Genomic DNA, 19,779 nt, shown 5'->3' on the forward strand with positions numbered 1-19,779 from the left:
AGACATGGTGGAAAAAGAAGTTTAGTGTGTTGAGTATGATTAAAGAAGGGAGGAAGAATAAGAGATTAGTTTCCGAGAGCTGGGGATGTCACAATTACCCAGCAAATGGAGATAAGGTTATCTGATGGAATCGCATAATCATAACATGGCCTATTTTCTAATGGTCCCTGAAGGTCATCTGGTTCAAGCTCCTACTCAAAGCTAGCTTCAAAGTTACATCAGGTTGCTTAGGAACTTGTTCACTTGATTTCTTGGTATCTCCAAGAATGGAACTGCCAGTCATGCTGGGCAACCTGTTCCAGTGTTTGACATTTTTTTTCCCCATGATATTTAATCAGTTTTCCACATTGCAACTTGTGTCAATTGTCATTCATGCTTTTGTTGTGCACCTCCAAGAAAAGTATGACTATCTTGTCTGTAGCTACCCATTGCATAGTTAAGATGGAAAATTTATCGTTGTGTCCTCCTTTCCCCCAGCTTAGCCTTCTCTTCTTCATGCTAAGCAAACTCTGCTCTTTCAGCATCTCCTCTTACATCCTGTCCTCAACCTGCCTGACCATTATGATGGAATTCCACTGTACTCCCTTCAATTTTTTATTGTCTGTCTTGTTCTGGACAGCCCATAATTGGATACAGGACTCTACTGTTGTCTCAAAAATCACAACCGTCAGCTTTCTGGCCAGACAACAGCTCAGGATGCTGTTGCCTTCCTCTGCTCCAGGGACACATAGGGTTCAGGCTGATGTCCACCAGGACGCTTAAGTCTTGTTGCTGGAAAACAACTTTCTATCCAGTCAGCTCCCAGCCTGTACTGTTTCATAGTGTCACTCCACCCCAGGTGCAGGAGTTAATACTTGCTTTTCTTGAACTTCATGATGTTTCTTCTTACTCTTTTCTTTAGACAGCATTGTACATAGTCCACCTATCTAGTTCATACCTCTTGAGTCTCTGAAGATCTTTAAGGAAATCATGTTGGAAACCTTGCTAAACTAACAGTAGGTTACACCACATCCACTCATCCATTCCATTTCCCTTATTTACTGATCCAGTCACCTCATTATAGAAGGCAATAGTTGTGTCAGGTTTGCTCTTGAGAGCATTGTGTTGGCTTTTCCCACTGGAACCATCTTCATCATTTCCTGCAAATGGCTTCTGGGTAGATTTGTTCCATAATCTTCCCAAAGGTTAACGTAAGGCTGGCAGGCTACACCTTTTGTTCTGTATTAAACTGAATGTTGCATTTGTCTCTTTTCAGTTTTCAGGAACCTCCTTCAACTACCACAACCTTTCAAAATCATTGTGGTTCCAATTCTTCAGTGCCTCTGGCATCACTAAATGGCCACTTCTGGCAAAATTTCCCTCACCCCTCTTTTTTCACAGATCATAAGGAATCACAAGCCATAGCATATTGTTTTATATGTATTTTGTATTGGCTAAGCAGTAATATGAATGCAATGTTCCTACGTTTAAGTTATGTGAAAAATTTTTTCCAGACCAAGAGACATTGGAGTTTGTTTTCATTATATTCTTCAGGAATGATAAAAGAGACATATACCTTATGAATGCAAAGACACCTATAATTTAGTTATTTTGCAGAGAATATAGTCTTATTATTCTGTACACAGTATTAGATTTGCCTCACATCAGCAGCAAGCAAATTAAAATTTCCAGCATGCAACTCTTTAGACTAGATTAATCTGGAAGGTTTTGAGCTCCTGTAGTTTTACTATTAGATTTGGTCTTCCACATGCCACCTTTCCTACTGGGTACTTTGTTTTTCAATCTGTATAATTCCATGTTTTATACTTGTTTAAAATAGTGTCCAGACCAGCATGCAGAGTTTTGCACAGCTGGATTTATCTGGAAATCATACAGACAGAGAAAGCAGTTAGCTGAGTGAAGACCTAGCTTGGGAGATATCTTATCTCCAAGGGTCTGTTTGCCTGGATTGGGAAGAGCTGACTTGTTGCCACCTGAGAATTTTATGGATCTGTGACTTTGATGTTAATGTACTGTGCAAGATTTACAAGTTACTGAGAGTGGACTTTTGCAGGTTTGCCCATTCTTTGCTTATTATCCTGACTTTCACTGATGTGACTATTTGGTTTCTCTCAGTGTGTAAGAAATCACAGCATGATTCCCAAACCAGCCTGTGATATCTATTTATTTTACCCTGCAGAGCTACTCTGAAGTGTGAATAACTCAGATAGATATATTATTAATAATTAGAGTTCAAAAGCTTTCAGAATATTAAGTCAGAAAAGTACAAGAGGATTGAAAATTTAGGGGAATGGGCATGTAGAGCAGGTATATTGAGAGCTGGAAATAAACCAGGAGAAATTGTATGCTATCACATCTGATTACTGCCCTGAAGATCTTTCAAATACACAGACACAGGGATAATGCCAGAGTAGATTAGCAAACTCCTGATTGCATTTGTTTTCTACAGAGTTTTTTTGTTATAAGGTTATTTATGTTGTTTTGTCCAGCATTTTAATTCAATGAGTGGAAGTAATTTAACTTCTGTTCTCTTCCATCAAATTTTGCCTTCTCTTCTAGTGCAATCATGGAACACAAAGAGCTGTTGAAAGTCCCCTGGGATTGGCAAATAGGTAAGAACACACTTTACCTCATGGGAGATGGTTGCTAAAGGAGGCATGGAGACAGCCAGCGTTTGGGGAGGCGGGCACAGAGTTCAGGGGAGCCAATGTTTGTGACTTTTCCACTGGTTACTACCAAAGGTTGAGCCTCATAACTGTTCTTAAATGATCTGCCCTCCATTGCTGTGTTATGCCTTCCTTGCACAATTAGGTTAAGCATATGAATGCTGTAAGATAATCATTCAGACAGCCATGAAGTAAAACAATAATGTGGTTCCGTTTCTAAGATTCAATGCAACACTGGGGCAATAAATGAGGCAGTCGTTAAGAGCCAAACCTTTTCAATGAAAGCCAAGGAAAGAAAATGGAACCCAACAAAAATAACCTAAAAAAGTACTCGCAGTGCATATTATAGCCTCATAAATTCACTTCCAGGAGGAGCATTTCTGTATGGAAGTGTTTTAATTGCTTTCCAAATAGTCTTAGTGGAATAAAGCAGATGTGTCCTTTAGACAAGTTTTGGGAGCATCGTGCCCAATGAAGCAGTTATGGTGTTCTGCCAAGCAGGGAATTGCATTTTCCCTTTTCAGTTTGGAAGCTGAGTTTATGACTTCCTTCTAATGAGTCCAATGGATTATTTGGTTTAAAAGCAAATCGATATTTAGGGGAGTCCCTATAATCACTCCTTCACTATTTATGACAATAAAAGAAATAAAAGAATACTAGTCGCATTGAGCTGATTGATTGCAGGGGGCTCAAGGTTTGGCAACCCATTGACAATAGCTCTTTACCTAGTTTCAGACTGAACATCAAAATGACAACTCAGAAGTGTGCAAAAACAACTGATTATGTGGGGAATCCCTTTGGGGAGGGGATACAAACTGTGGAATACAGTTGGTTTCTTTAAACTTGGTTTGCAATTTCCTTTCATCATCTTAAACCTTGATAAATACAGCACATTTTTCACAAAACATTGCACCTAGAAATCTTGGAAATTTGATTGTTGAGCTGTAAAACTAAGTGACAAATCAATTTAAAGTATCCATGGAGAAACACACTCAACTGTGTACTATAAGTGTATTGGCCTTCTTTAATCTGAGATAGTTAGCATAATTGCATCAGTGTTTATTTATATTTCATGAGAAGGAGCTTAGGGACATAATTAATCTGGTACTGATGGTACCAGTGGTCATAGTGAATTAATCTACTGTCCATGTAAATGTCATATATACTTCCATGAGATTTCTGTTCAGACTCAGTATCAGAGAAATGTGCTATTAAAATAAGGTCTTACTTCATCTGTGATGCTGCCAAAATGTCCCTGAAAGTTGATTACTAATTCTGAAGAGTCCTTATGCTTCACAAGGCTGAGATCATCTTAGCAAAAACATCATAGATATGCACTTGTTTTGTTAGAGCAATAATTGGAAATGTGATGTAGTTGAACATGGATTAAATGGTGACAGTTCTGTAGTTCTTCCCTGGCTTCCGCTGCACCTGGTGTACTTTGCATTGCATTGGCAGTGATACAAGATTGTCAAAAAGTGATTGACAAATCTGTATCAGGGAGTTCACAGCCTTGTCCTGAGTAGTTATCCGCTGTGACAGACTCAAAGCTGCAGTCCAGCAGAGTTAAATCATCAGCCTCCCGAATGGTGGTGATAAAGTCACAGCAGGAAGCCTAATAAATAAATCAAGGTGACCTGTTGCCATCTGCCATAATTGTGCTTTTTAGATCAAATGAGCTATCTTTTAACTGATGCAAATGATTTTTGAACATAAAGATCTAAAGCCAATCTGTTGTGTCTATCATGTTTAAAACAGGCTGTGTCCCTCCTGGTGTTAATTTTGGAAATTGCCCTGATACATATCATCATCTTCACACTTACTGTGAATTACTGTAGCTCTGTTTGTATCCTTGAAGGCTTAAGTATTAATACTTGCTGACAACCAGACTGAAAGGAGGATGATTTTACAGTTTTGAGAGAGTGATTTCATATGAGACCATGACAAGTTTTCTAGTGATAGATGAAATACTAACAAATAAACTCACATCAGTTTTATTTAAGAGAAAAGCCAGTTTGTAGCTCCAAGAAAGTGTCCTTTTTTACCGGGGGTTTCAGTATTTCTGAATGGTCTTTGTTCCAAGACAGTATGAAAGATCATAACTGATTCCATTTCATGCCAATGAAACATTTGCTTTTGGAGTAAAAGCACAAAGGCAACATTCATGCAACGTTCAACCACCTTACTCAGGAACAAGACCAGAAGTTCTCAAGTCATGTTGGTCTATGTCCTACTTGGGCTGTATTAGAGTGATCCCTAGGGACAGATCCTGCCTATTTGTGTAAGGACGCCAAGTGTAAAGAGAAATTGAGGAATGCTGAGGGACTGGGGCTCATTCAGCCTGTGGAAAAGAAGTTACCTACAAGGAGGTTATCAAAAGGACAGAGCCTGGCTCTGTCAGAGGTGCATGGCAGGAGGATGAGAGACAGCAGACAGAAGCTCAAATGACAGATTCAGACTGGCTATAAGGAAAATCATCTTCACACTGAGGGCAGGCACACAGCAGAGCAGGTTTCCCGAGAGGTTCTGGAGTCTGCTGGAACTGCAGCACTAGAAGCAAATCCTAAGGCTGCTATTTGCACTGCATGGGTACCTGAGGAGGCTGAGGCTTCAAGCTGTTGGCTTAAAACATGTTTTCAGTCTCAAAATTGGTCCTCTAAGAAGCATATGTACCTGAAAATCATATGATGTTAATTTCACTTGTTTATTGTCACCACTAAATGTCACCGCGCTAGTGGATATTACATATATTTTGAAGCTGTAAATGAAATGCCATTTTATATTCACCTTTGCTAGGACAGCTACAGTTTAAGCAATTTTCCTCTGGAACTGAAATGCCCTTTGGAAAAGCAACCTGTGAAACTGGCTGTCAAATAATATGAACACCAAGGCAGTACCATAAAATTATACTGTAAGTTAAGTGCATAAACCAGCAAAGCTGTGTTAAATCCAGACAACCAGAGACTTGGTGGACCAGCTGATGATTTGCAGAGAGTACTTTGACAATGCTGACTACAGAAGAGTCACAGAGTTTAAATAAAGCAACTTTCAAGCACTGCCTACAACTTAATTCTGTTTCCAGTTCACAATGTACACCTTATAAATTTGCTACCTGTGGGTAAAAGCAGTTTTTACCATGATTGTCCATATTCTGAATATAAATTCAAATTCATTATCATGCCATAACATGTATGGCCACTGATAGTTTGTGTCTGCTGCATTTGTTTCAGTTGAATGTACACTTCAGCTAGTGTGCTTCCAAAGGACTTGATCTGTCACAGCTGATTTTGTCCTTTAGATAGCTTTTCTAAAGAATTTTTAACTAAATGGATCCACATGCAGATATATGGCCATTATATGCCTTTTTTTTTTTTTAAATCCTTTCTAATTCCTTTCAGGAGTTTGGCAATCAGATTTTCTACAACATTTAGTCAATAACATGTTCTGAAGAGCTGGCATGAGTCTAAATTTAGGCTTATCCTTATATCAGCTGGGGATTCTCAGCATACAGCAGCCTAAGAAATATCATTTGCATGAGAGCAGATGAGTAAAGTGTTTGTTGGTTTTTTAACTTCATATTGATTAATTTGCCTAGGGATTTATCAAGTAATAACTGAAGCAATGAATTCTTTCCCAGTAAGTTATTTAGGTTTTTTAATTAATTTAGATTTTTACTGTAATGTATTTTTATTATATTAGTGTCTAACAATCTAATTTGTGTGAGGCACTCTGTAAACATGTGGCAGGAAAGAGTTTCAGCTGACAAAAGTTTTATTGAGGAAGGCAGAAAAAAAAGAGTAGAGGAACACAGGTGCAAAACTGTAAAGTGAGTTGTCAGTTTTGGTGGCAAAATGGGACTAGGACCTCTGACACTTGAGTGCTGTCCTCATGCATTCATCCATTTGCTCATTAACTCCTCTGCAAATAATATTGCATTCATATTTTGGGTACATTCCCAGAAAATACTGTGTGCTCCATCCAACTCAGCTGAACTCACTTGGTGCTGGGGATATTCAGCTCCTGCGGAGACTGGATTTGATACGTTCAAATGCATCGTTATGTCTAAATCTATGTTGGACATGAGCTGGTCACTGGTAGTATAAGACACCAATTTGAAACACCTCTGCTATTATGAAGATCCCGAAGGACCTCATGTCCAGTGTTATGGTTTTCACTCTCTATATATGTGTACATTATTAATTTGAATTTTTCTTTGAAAAAGGATTATTCTTTCTTTTCCTAAAAGCACAACCTTCTTCCTCCCAACGAAGTAATTTCGCAGGCTGTGAGGTCACTTTCCTTCTTGTTTCTCCCCTTCAGGCTTGCTGTACGTTGGCTTTAGTGCCTGTATGTTTGGCCTCTACAGCTTCATGCCAGTGGTCATAAAGAAAACCAGTGCTACTGCTGTCAACCTCTCCCTGCTCACGGCTGACCTGTACAGCCTCTTCTGTGGATTATTCCTCTTCCACTACAAGGTACGTGGAAATGAGAGATGTGTTTGGGTGAGAGCAGTGTGCCTCAAGAAGCATCAGTTAAGGACGAGGAAACAAAAGAAGCCTCCAAGCTTTGCTAGATCTAAACAGTTAAAGTGCAAGTTTCAGGCTTCATGCACTAAAACCAATTTTATTTTATGATTTCTTGTTTTCTGAGAGAGCTCATTTGGTCTTTTTGTTACAAGTTTTAAGATTTGAGTACCTGTTCATCAGCCACTGTATCATTAATTTCATGTTACTTATCAAAGGTTACTTTCAACTGCTGTGAGCAGACCTAAGGTGGCAGCATGAAGGGAAGGACTCTTCCAAAACTCCCACAGACTTTTTTTGCCCGGGAGCAAGGTTGTTTCATTGATACTCATTGTGAATTCATAACTAAATTGTTCATAAATTACACCTTTCTCTTGGACATACCAGTGGCTTGCCTCTTATTGTAAATGCCAAAATGTGCAGCATACTTGTGTTAAGTTAAACTTTGACCTCCCAGGTCCCCTAATATTTAAAACACCATGTGATACAGGACCACATTTGACCTCCAGTTATGAGGAATGGCACTTCATTATTCACAAGTATCCCCCGCCAGTGTCCATCCTGTGAAAATAACATTGCAGTGCTGGAAGCAATTGATTTCTACCATCATTTATTCACAGGAGGGAGGTTACTTGATGGCTAAATTGTGTTAGAAGTGTTAGGCAAAAGAAAACCTTAAAATTCTGAGTGTCTAATCAACTCAAATCAGATTTTGTTATGGTAATAGTACCTGAATGAATCTGAATGTGACAGTGAAAGTTCAAATCTTCAGGGTTCAACACAAAGTTGTTTGTCTTTTATTTTGGCTTTGTGGCTTTGAGAATTTTGCAGGCACAAGAAAAGCAAGAATAGAAACAAAAATTTGACTGAAAACACAATGTAGGGATTGCCTACTGCTTTGCAGCTCTATATCATGGTGATATCATTTCTCCTTCTTTCTGCCTCATGCTTCAAACCCAAAGTGTTTGACATTAGGTGTTATCTGAAAACTATATCCTGTAATTGGTATTATTTGATACACACAGACAAATATATTTAGGTGCATTAGTCCACTGTTCCTGAGAAAAGTTACTACATTACACAGTGGAAGACAAATGTTATTCTGAAAATAGTGGTGGTAGTGTACTAGCAAAATCAAACTCCAGTAGAGGAAAGACTCAAAAGGCAGCAGAAGGTGAACAGCTCTGTGCTCAGCATTGCCCAAATCTAACAAAAAAGGCAATTTTGCAAGCACAAACTCTAAAGTTCAGACACTTGAAAGGCAAAAGGTGAGTTAAAGGTTTAATTTCTTCCTTGTGTCTGATGGATACATTAGCAGAGCCAGGAAGGCAGAATTTTCAGCTTTACTGACCCCCATCATTCTACAGTAAGTGCATGTCAGCTCCTATCCATAATGGCATCTTGGTCTCCCTCCAAGACCTGTATGGAAAAAGTGCTCAAGAGTAGAAGGCTCAGAATGGAGAGGTTTTCTGGTTGAAAGCATCCATCTCTATATGTGTCCTGGTATGTGTCCTGCTTGAGTTCCACATCTCAAGTAACTGATGGTCCCCTCTGCCCCTTGCTCTAATCATTAGAAAATGGGAAGTCTTATCCTCCTATGGTTATTGTATGTATCATGCTTTTGCTTTCATATACTTATCAATTACTAAAACCTATCCAGGTTTTTTACCTCCACTGCTGTCCTTGGAAGACCTTCAGAACATTACTTCTCCAACAGTTACAAACCACCTTATTTCCAGCATAAATTTACTTGTGTCTGGTTTTGGTCCATTCATCCTTCTACCAAGAGTATCCATTTAGCACCAAGAATGCCCATCTCCATGGCATGTTACTCCATTGGTACATCAGTAGAGAGGAATCATCGTCTCTCAGCCTTAGTTCACTAATCAGAGCAAGCCCTTCTCTGCACCTCACCTGGCTGGATTTCATCCTCCCTGAGACAGCCCCTTCAGCTCCACGTCCTGGTCCCTCCAGCACCTGGTGCAATGCTTTTTACTCTGTTTCTCTAGGAAGCCAGTTACCCCATAGACAGCAAGCAAGCACTGACATTTTTCATCACTATGTTTCTTTTGTAATTTATACTCATCCTTTGCTCCATGCAACTCACATGTCGCTCCTTTCTTCTTCCCAGCTGAAGTGTTGAAAAGGAGAAGACCTTTATCAAGGCTTTTTGAAAGGACCTTTACCTGAAGTGCAGCATCAATTTCTCAAGTTGTCAGCGTCTCCTTTCACACCCTTCAAACTTACATTGCAGATGAAATTTGAAGGGAGAGGCTATACGCAAAGATTATGTCGATTTTAAAGTCCACTTAGTTACTTGATTTCTTCTTTAGTTACCATGTTTCTATTCACAGTCAGATGACCTCCCCCTTTTCTTTATGGTTTGCTATCAGGTATCATTTCATCTGAGGAAGTGGAGCTGTTAAATGTGTGACTTGCTCTCAATAATGAAGTCTAATATGTTGGCATGAAGTGATCTGAATTAATTCCCCTCCTAGGACTGTGTACACTTGCTTGTTTCCTAGATTTTAAAGAGCTGTTTTGTTCCTAGCCCAGCTGTACATCTCCTGCAGCTCCTTCTGCTTTTTTCTGCAGTGGCCAGTGGGCACCGCCCCACTTCACTGGGAAGTAAATGGGTTTATGCTCAAGTAGGATCAACTGAGTGGTTTAGTGTACCTTGCAGAATATCATTTTATGAGGCTTTCAAGAAACAGTTGTGATTTTTCCCTCTGCTGCTACTTTTATCACCAGACAGGTTTATTGCACCTATAGCAACAGACCTATGAAAATCCATGGAAAATGCAGGAAATTAGTTTAACTGAGCTTTAGACCTTTTGAAACCAAACTGAAGAGAAGATTGTCTTTGAAGTGTTTTGAGTCATTAGCATTTCATTTTTGTATAATACAGCCTTACAACATCATTGCATGCAGGACACGAGTGAGTTTATAAACAGCTGCATCTCTAGTCTTACCCCACATGCAGGCATCTTCTTTGCACACTGAAGATTTCCCAGGCCCACAGAAGCTGGAAATTCAGCCTGTTAACTTGACACAATTCTGGTCATATACATGTGATTCAAGATGTTAATTTTTCAAGAATTTTTATATTAAAATGTAAAAATATATAGCTTTCAGTTGGAGATAGATTACTAGATTGTAATGCATCATTCTTAAAAGTTCTTGCATCCCCCAAATAAAAGACGTGTTTTTAGTTCTTCTGTAATCAAAAGTTGACTTCAAATATTCCAGCGGATGGAGAAATGTATCTGGCCTCTTTGGTAGCTGAATATCCACCATTGCCATAGCATTTAAGTATACAGCATCATATCTTCACTATTTCTTTTTTAATTCTCACCATATTGAGATATGTTATGCAATTTTTTGTTCAAAACCTTCCTAGCTGGTCTGTTCTCGTTTTACCTTCTTTAGCACAAGTAATAGGACTGTCCTTGGCCATTCTTTGTTATGGATACATGGACACCAGTGATGCTAAAAAATTCAGGACCACCTCTCTGGGTGCACAGAGTTAGAGCTTTTCTATAAATATGGGGTCATTTTTTCGTAGGAGTATTCTTTTTCACTTTTTATTCTCAGCCTTAGCTCTTTTGTTAGCTCTTTTCTGTTAACTTCTTTTGCAAGCTCCATGTTGTCTTTAGTCATTCTGAGCAAATTAGGTTCTCACTAAATAATCTAAGCAGTTTATTTATATTTTCCAGCAGCTAGAGCATGAATACTGATTGTGTTCTGGACTAGCAGGTTGAGTCACACTATATTATATCATTACCTAGCAAGCCGAGCACAATCAATTATATTATGCCTTGGCAAATTCATTCATGACTTTATCCAAGATGCAGCTATAAAAATTCAGAATTTCTGGATACAGTAGCAATTCCCAAATGAAGAAAATGCATGCATTTCATAATGAATCAGGGAAGTCATGTATCTTCATTTAGAATCTCAGAATGTCTGTGATGAAGGATTTGAATGGACAGATAAACATGGTACTCAAAACCTTCCAGGACCAGAAATCTGAAATTATGCTAGTTGAGACCTCATTTGCTGATAGTAAGTGATGTTTCTAAAAATTACTTCTCAATGCTAATTCTAACAGTATTCATCCAATGGGAAGACAATCTTCCCATTACATCAAACAAGCCATGAAGACTGGAGTTTTTCCAGATGGAGAAGAGAAGGTGAAGGTTGGGGGAAGGGGGTTTCTGGTTTTTTTTGGCCAGCACAGATCCTGAGCAGTGCCTGTGAATTTGGGATTTACAGAGTCTTCACTGTAGTGAAAATTTGACCCTTGCTAGAAATATATATTGAAGCCAGTGTGAGGTTTTTCTGCTGTCTTTGGTGCACTTCAGTTCATTTTCCTAAATTAGGAAACCCTGCCACTCAAGGAATAATCTTTAGAAAAATTCACAGTTTCATGACTGTGAAGATAAAACCTTATTTTTGACCTTGACTCTATATGCTTCAGGCAATCCTGGATTTTCTTGGAGCAAGATGGATACAAAGTCTGTGGCTTGATAGGAGTTAAACAAAATTGGTTTGGTTTGGGGGAGGATTGTTAATTACTTTGATTTTTATTTGGCAGCCATCCATAAACATCTGTGAGACTTCTCCCAAACCTCTGACCTAACTGAGAAAATACTTCAGTTTATATTCTCACCTTTTTTTTTTTTTAACTTTCCCTGAAAGTATTAGCTGAAGTCAGTAAGATCCTCTTCTTTGCTTGCACTTGTTAGGGAACTAACACCTACCTATTTTAAACTCGGCAGTGGTGTTGTCAGTGGTGCTGTCAGTGGTGCATCATTATTTCTAGGGAAGCAGGCAGTGCAGGCTAAAAAGCTGCTTTTTACACTATCACTTTCTCAGTCATACACTTAAAGGTATATTATTAAATTAGGTATGCAGGCTGTTTGATCCATAAACTTTCTGTTTTAATGGAATTTAATCACACAGGGCTTTTATCCTTCTGAATACTTCTAAGCCTGTGATAATAATGAGGATAAGTCATATTACTAATTCTTTATGTCATTGGTAATGTGCAAAAAAACCCCTATGTTCATGTTTCCTTTTCTTTTCCAATGTATTAAACTTTTTATAGTAGGAGTCCCTCTCAACAGCTCCGCTCCCATGAAGATGTACTGGCTACATGCCTTGCATCTAAGCAACATCATTTTCAAATTTCTGTAAATTTATTTATTTCATTGGTTAGCTATTTGAATTTCCTCCTCCAAATTCTCAGTTAAAAAATAATTAGGTGTCTATATGTAAAGAGCTGCCTTGAGGTGGAAAGGAGTTAAGTGTGTCTTTGGTCACACAAATTCCTGTGACAGAAAAGGCCCCATCCACTCACCCTTTTTGTGATGGTGCAGGATCACCTTTTTGTGATGCACAATAAAAAAGCCATGAAATAAAATGACAGAAGAGAGTAGAAGCTGGAAAACTAAATGCCTCCCACCAAGATGCACAACCTGACAGATTTTTAACAACACAGCACAGATATGGCAGCTTTGTAAAATACTGCATTTTTCAAAGGATGTCTTCCTTTCCCAGTGCTATCTTGCAATAGATTCATTAATTGCAAAGCATGAATAGTGAAACATGGATATTCACTTTTGGAGGGCGTCAAGAAGGGTGTAAATGACGTGGCATTCATATTGCAGAAGTTATGATAAAAGCTTTGATTTCAAATATACTTTTCAGACACTAGCTCATCTAAATGTAAAGTTTTTTAGCTTGTTTTCTGTGCTTTTAGCTTGGGATTTTTTCATTTGGTCTTATGTTAAAAGACTGCACACAACAGAACTGATTTGAAACTTTCTAGGAAAATGCATTTTTGTTGAAAATGCCTAATTATCAAAACAGGAATGCTAAGTGAACACGTCTTAGAATTGATCATAGAATGCTCCAAAGCAAACACCACCACCACCCCCTTTTTATCGTGGGTAGCTTCTGAATCACATCTTTCTATCTCTTAGTGTCACACCTTCCTGCATACCTCAAGTATTAAAATGTAAAATTTATTAAATTAGTGAAGAAATTATTAGGGAATGGTTCAGAGATCTCTTAAGTATACCACAAGAGTACATTGGGAAGTGTAGTTGTTACAATCTGAAGGAAGTAAATAGCTTTTAATTCCTACCCAGTATGAGAGCTCAAACATATTAGGGGAACTCTTCCTGTTACTGGAATTAACTCTTGAATGATAAATCTTCAACAAAACCATATTGATTTTAAAGGTGCTGGTGAATGTGGGTTGGAAAAGGAAATCTGGGGGAATCACAGCAATAAAGATACATAATATCAAAGAACCAGCAAATGGATTGCAAACTGCAGAGAGCAAAAAATATTGTAGCAAATAACTATCTTTTTCTTTATCACAAGAAAAAGTGCAGACAGAAAAAGCATAATGGAGCCATCCTATCTAAAGAGATGGATCTTACTGACAATGTACTTTTTCTAAATGATGCTCAGTGAATATGAAAGCAGACCAAGGGGCTAAGTTTTGTGATTACTTTTGGGGGAAAAAATCAGCATAAATAAAAACCTCAGCATTTCCCAAGACAAGCATATTTTGAAGACAAGGGAGTACAATGAATGTGTTGAGTTACATATCTCAGCAATAATTTGCAACCCAGGAGAGAAAGCAAAAAAAAAAAAAAAAATAAAAAAAAAATAAAAAAAAAAATCATGAATTAGCAATGCAGCAGTTGCATTCAAAAGCTTAAACAAGGTTCAGCTACTGAAAATCTGCAAGATTTTGAAATTATGATTCTTTGAATTGGATGCTATTTTCACCTTTGTATAGGGAAACAAAGAGTAGAAGTCCCTCAGAGATGTAGACAGAATCATATTTGAAAGAAAATGCTAAGGGTTAAATGCAATAATTTCGTTATAAATTTGTTATGGAACTGAGTAAACTCTATTTCAAGAAGTGACCAGAAAATAAGGTAGGATATTTAGGAACTGTGCAAAGAATTATGTGTGGCCTACAAATTATGCCATGGTCTATGAGCTGCAAGGAAGGAACATACATAAAATCTGTTTTGATATACAACTGGATTGAAGACTTTGTTCCAGTTGTGCCTCCTACCAGCCAAATCAGTGAATGCCACTGACATACAGGGTTAAAAAATCCACATCAGCTTCTCTTTCCTACCAGAATGGAGGATTGGATTAACACACAAACAAAACATCAGTTAGAAAACATCGCTTTTACATGCTTTCAGTCTAAGCAGTGGAGTATTAGCTTCTATAACGTCTACAAAAATGTCTTTTTATCTAAACTCCCCCTTCCCACTAAACTGGAAGCTTTCAAACCCATGATATGGGATAAATATTTGACATCAACACTGCTGACAAGCAATTTTATTAGCTGGACTAAACTTCTGGAATAATTCCCACCACCTACATGAATTAAGTTTAGCGAGGAATACTGTTAAAAAGGCTCATAATGGATCTGAAGGAGATTTTTATTAGCTTTAACTTACAGTAATCTGAATTTTATATCTTAAGGACAAGAGGACACCTTGTAGGGGAGAACTTCAGATGCAACTGGACAAAACACCTGTTTAAAAAATTGTTAGAAATAAACAGAAAACAAGGAATCACAAAAGAAAACTAATACTGTGCAGGTAAAAAAGAGAGGAAGTGAAGTCTAATTACTGTAAAAGATAAACCAAGCTTGGCAATGAAGAAGAAAGTGAAACAAGCAGCAAAAAGTTCTTGTATTATCAAGAGAAGAAATAGTTTTGCTGTGCAAGGACAGTGGAGGCAAAAATTAAACAACCTTTCACTTGGCACCAAAACAAAATTGGGACCTTCTGTCATATTCAGTAAGGATGAGAGTTAAATGTGAAGACAATGCACTATCTTCAATAGAATGGAAATTACTATGTCAGAAGTAGAAACAGAACACAATAATCTAAATGCTTCAAATTTGATATGGAGTAGGCAATAAAATCGGAAAAAGACATCATTAGGAAGATTGAGATAAATGGAATATTGGATAAAATGCAAGCTTGTTCACACATGACAGATAATCCTGTCTAAATCTGATGTCTGTCCGATAATTTAACAGATTTTTATAGGGAAAAGTCAAATGGTAGACCTCATGTGCAAGGCTTTTGTGCAGTGCAGCACAGAAAATTATCAGTTAAGGTGAAGAACAGGATTAGTGATGTAAAGATTGGAAGCCAGGTGAGAAACTAGCTAATGAGGATAAAGGACAAGGCAATGTGCTGAGAGAAACAGCATGCTCGAAGGAACTCGCTGATGGAGGTCCCAGAGCTGGTCTGAAGACCAGCCTTGTGTAGTGACTGCAGTAATAGATTTGGCACCCTCAGTAGGAAGAAGAATTAGAATAATCAGGCAACTAGAACTGGCTGACATTGAGAAATGCTGTGAAGCACAAAGTGCGAGGCAGTGTCTGTGGCAACAGATGGGAAGAATTTGAGCACAGTCGTGACAAAGCTGTTTCCAAATGAGTCTGTCTAGGTATTTCTGGTATTGATGGAGAAGTGCTAATGCCATAGGACAGGACAACTTACCATCTCAGGGACAGCACTTTTCTAGCTGTAGCTACAGGGTTTTTTTCTGTCAGCTCAAGTCTGCCAAACACAGCTTTTCTCTTATGTTCTCCAAAGCCTTGACAGAGTAACCATATGGCCCCTAACAATGTACTGAATATGCAGATCCCTAAAAAAAATCTATTGTCTGTAACATAGCTTTGATGGATTGGGAGGGACTATGGTACCTTAACATATATTAATTAATCTATAAATTCACAGGGAGAAAATGAGAATTATTTGATCTAATGATACAAGAATGTATGGGTGGAAACTGAGAATGTATTGAAATTAGAGGGATTTTTTTGCTATCATAACAGGGAGGTTCCAGGATAATTTCAAATAGGTTAGTGGGAAGTGGAAAAAGATCCCTAATAATGCTTGCTTGAGAAGAATTTGCCAGATGGAATATGTCATCTGATTTTAAGCAGTAATGGGGGCTTGGATTCGACAGCTTAGGGCATGCTCTCCATTCTGATTCCCTCATGCACCTGCCTTGAGAGTCGACTCAATTGGGAGCTCTTGGAGCTCCTGAAGTTTGACCTCTCCTTGCCAGTAACAAATGTCACACTACAGAGAGCCCTGACATGAAACAGCCATGTCACACTCCCTCCAGACAGCTGGCATGGTCACTCATGGCAAGGTAGCTGCAGCTGCATAGTCCTTGTTTCTCAGGGTAGGAGTGCCCCCCATTTGCATCGCCAGGAGAAAAGAACATCATTTGGGAAGGAATTTCTATTGGAATGTATTGTTACATTCAGCAGAAAAATATAAACAAAGAATCCAAGATGAATCAGTTATTGTAACTGCGGTTTTGAACACACTGAGCACAATTAGCCTCATGTCCAGTAATAGAGAATCATTACAGCAGACAGCTGCTGCTATATTAAATACTTACACACAAACCCAAAAAGACACATGGCAACTGGCAGCTGAAAGAGAAAACCAACAAAGAATACTGAAAGGTAAAAGTGGGAAGGGAAAATTGATTTTATAAGCTTTTCTGTTGTGCTCCTCCTTTTTGTATTGAGAACATCTGAAACCATAGGTCCTTTACCACTCTCTTGCCAAGTAATTGGTATAAAATAACCAGAAATGAAGCCCCCTTATGCCATAGTAAGGATGCTCACAGGAAATTAGAGAAATGTAATAGAAGTGTTTTAACTACACATAAAAATCTCTTTCTTACATAGATAAGATTAAAACAGATTGCAGCACTCATTCTACCTTGCACTTTTTAATTAGACAGACTGCTGGTACCGCAGGGGTACTGAACACAGGCTCCTTTTTTCTCCACATCTGATGTCAGAGGCAACAAAGGGAAAGAGAAGAGAAAGCAGCATTTCCATCTCTCCTGGCACTCAGGAAATGAAGATAAGCCATTTCACACAAATATTTTGCCCTATGAGGCATGTATTTAGAAAGGACAGACTATTATTAACTTTTTCTAAGGGTGACATTTGAGAAGCATGAAATTGTGCAGCTTTGTGCAAAATCAGTATTTGCCTTACAGCTGCCTATGTCAAGATCAGAGATTTTTCCCAAAATGCTATTAGTTTTCTGCATAAGTTTGTTTCATTCCACCAATATATTCCAGGAAATCTATTAAGTTTCCTAAATTTTAATAAAATTTGTGGTCACAGTTTTCCAGTAAAACCTCCTAACTTTTCTCCCTTGTAGATAACCTCAACATCTAAAAGGTAAGAAAACTTAGGTGTTTCCCACTGACCAGTGTCTTACCAATTAAACTGCACCCACCAGCAAATATCATTCAAGAACTGAAAAAGAAGGTGCTGCTGTATGACAGAAAGCATAGATCAGTATGTTTTACATAGAGTAAAACATGCAAGCAGTAGAACAGAATCAGCTGGAAAATACAGAAAATGTGTCATCTGGTTCCTAGTCATCACGGTTTCTATGCAACATTTGCAATTCAGCATAAGCCATAGTAATGGACAGCATTTCATCTGAGTTAGATCATATTGAGAGTGCAAGAAAGCATCAGGAACTGAGAAGTATGGCCTTTCTGCCATGCATGAAATGACAGGAAAAACCTCCTTTGGCTTCTTTGTTTTCACCAAAAGGTAAAAAGGGTTTTCACTGTCAGGTTTTCACTGTCATTCAGGCAAAACAGATACTTCTTGCTTTGGGTTCTGCTGGCATGAGTGATGTGTTGAGACAAACCTCCTTCATTCAGTGATGATCAAAGATGTGGAGTAACTAGCTACACACTTCACTTTTCATCCCAGCTGTGTTCAAAGGGCAAGATAGGGCTTTAAGTCATCATTTAAGGCTTTATCCTCATGGTTTGCCTAAGAAATAGCTGGAGGTCATTTAAGTGTGAAGATAATGAAATCTTGCTGGTAGTGGACAGACTCACTGTCCAGAAGTTATCATCATTACTGAAGCTGTCCAGAGCCCCTTCGTGCCCTTCTCAGCAAGAGAACCAACATTTCTGCTCAGACATTCCAGCTTCTGCAGTTGGTGAGCAGGGAAGGCACTCTAAACCATACCTCAGTGATTTGGGTCCCTTTGGAGATTTCTTAAAAATCTCTGAGAAGTCTGGCAGGACTCATAAATGTTCAGGTGGATTTGTTTTTTCTGTTTCAATGCAGTGTAGAAAACTCACAGCAACCTTCTGGTGTGTGGTGCCATTTGGGGTTACAAAATACAGTGTTTCACTGCTGGGGGCTGCTTCAGTTTCTGTTCACGAGCAGATAAAGCTCTGAATCCCAAAGAGGTATCTTCCTCCTAGACTGGGACAAAAATAGTCAGCAGTAGTTTAAGTCACAGTGCTGATCCAAGGCAGATTCAGTCAGATCCTCATGGGTGTGATCCAAGGCAGTCATCAAAGAGCTATGACTAGGATGCTGGCTCCTGTTACTATTAATAAAGTAATATGGCTGCAGCACCCAGCCACACCAGTGAAAGCACTGTGTGAATTCCTAGCTCTCAGAGCCCTCAGCCTGCTGGTACTGCTGCTGGCTGGAGAGTGTGTGCATCCCACAGTGCAACTTCTGCACTTGGTCACGGTGAGCTTCATTTGCTATGTTGGAGGTGAAAATAGAAAATTGTGGAAAGAAGCTCAGCCTCTCAATCAATTTATCAAACAGAGTGGAAATGTCTGTTTGCTATATAAAACGTAATGAGTGAAATTTGGTTTGAACTCCCTTCACTCAGTCTGCTCAGGTATTCATGTGTGAAATTACTCAGGGGAAAAAGGCATAAGTCAGTGAAAGAACACCTATTGGCCTTAGCTTTGATGGGCTGTGCAGTGTATGCTACAAACTGAATCAATCTGGAAAGCAGAGTTCACTGCGCTGAACAAACTCACAATGAGAAGGAAGAAGGTGGTGGAACTGCCTGTCTGGAGAGCATGGATTGTGCCAGCAAAAATATAGAACTAGATTAATTCCACCTGATATGTATATTTTTACCCCTCTTCATCAGTGTGATTCTGAGGAGGTCACTTTTCTCTGAGATTTAAAACTTGAATTAATGGACCTGATTTCTTTATTCATTTATGCCAAAATGTGGAGAACTGCCAGATGAGGTAGAGAAAAAGGTAGTTATTCCATTTCATACTTTATCACTGAGTATGTGAAACACGACAATTATAAATTTTCAGTTAGTACTTTAACAAAAACACCTTTTTAAAGACTTGAAAAGCACAGTTGAGTTGCCACAGGCTAGGAGCGGGGGTTCATACTACCTACCAAGAGATTCAGTGTGTGGCTGCTGTTTTGAAATACAAATGAATGCTGGAGTGCTGCAGCTCAAATAGTCTGCTCCTGCAACTATTTCCAGTTCAATGGACTGAATAAAACAGAATTAGCATTTTCATAACCATTGCAATAATGTTCAAGATCATTATCATGATGGCTGAGCGAGAACCCAAAATTAGCAAATCGTTGAATTTCTTTGTCTGCGTGGGCTTTTCTGCAGACTCACATCTGTCTCATTTTGTCACTCTGGATACTGTTTTGCCGTGGTGTCAGTGGTAACATGGACATG

At 38.6% G+C, this 19,779-nt stretch overlaps 1 protein-coding gene across 1 annotated transcript in view; it reads left to right on the forward strand.

Annotated features, from left to right (window-relative positions):
- SLC35F1 (solute carrier family 35 member F1) overlaps nucleotides 1-19,779 on the forward strand; it is a 221,020-nt gene that overhangs the window by 196,078 nt on the left and 5,163 nt on the right. The window contains exons 6-7 of the mRNA XM_041423795.1: nucleotides 2,560-2,612; nucleotides 6,987-7,141. Coding sequence (XP_041279729.1) covers nucleotides 2,560-2,612; nucleotides 6,987-7,141 — 208 coding nt within the window. The remainder of the gene's footprint in view (nucleotides 1-2,559; nucleotides 2,613-6,986; nucleotides 7,142-19,779) is intronic.

This window comes from Onychostruthus taczanowskii, unplaced genomic scaffold (assembly GCF_017590055.1).
Source record: "Onychostruthus taczanowskii isolate IOZ18803 unplaced genomic scaffold, ASM1759005v1 scaffold8, whole genome shotgun sequence".
Classification (NCBI taxonomy): domain Eukaryota; kingdom Metazoa; phylum Chordata; class Aves; order Passeriformes; family Passeridae; genus Onychostruthus; species Onychostruthus taczanowskii.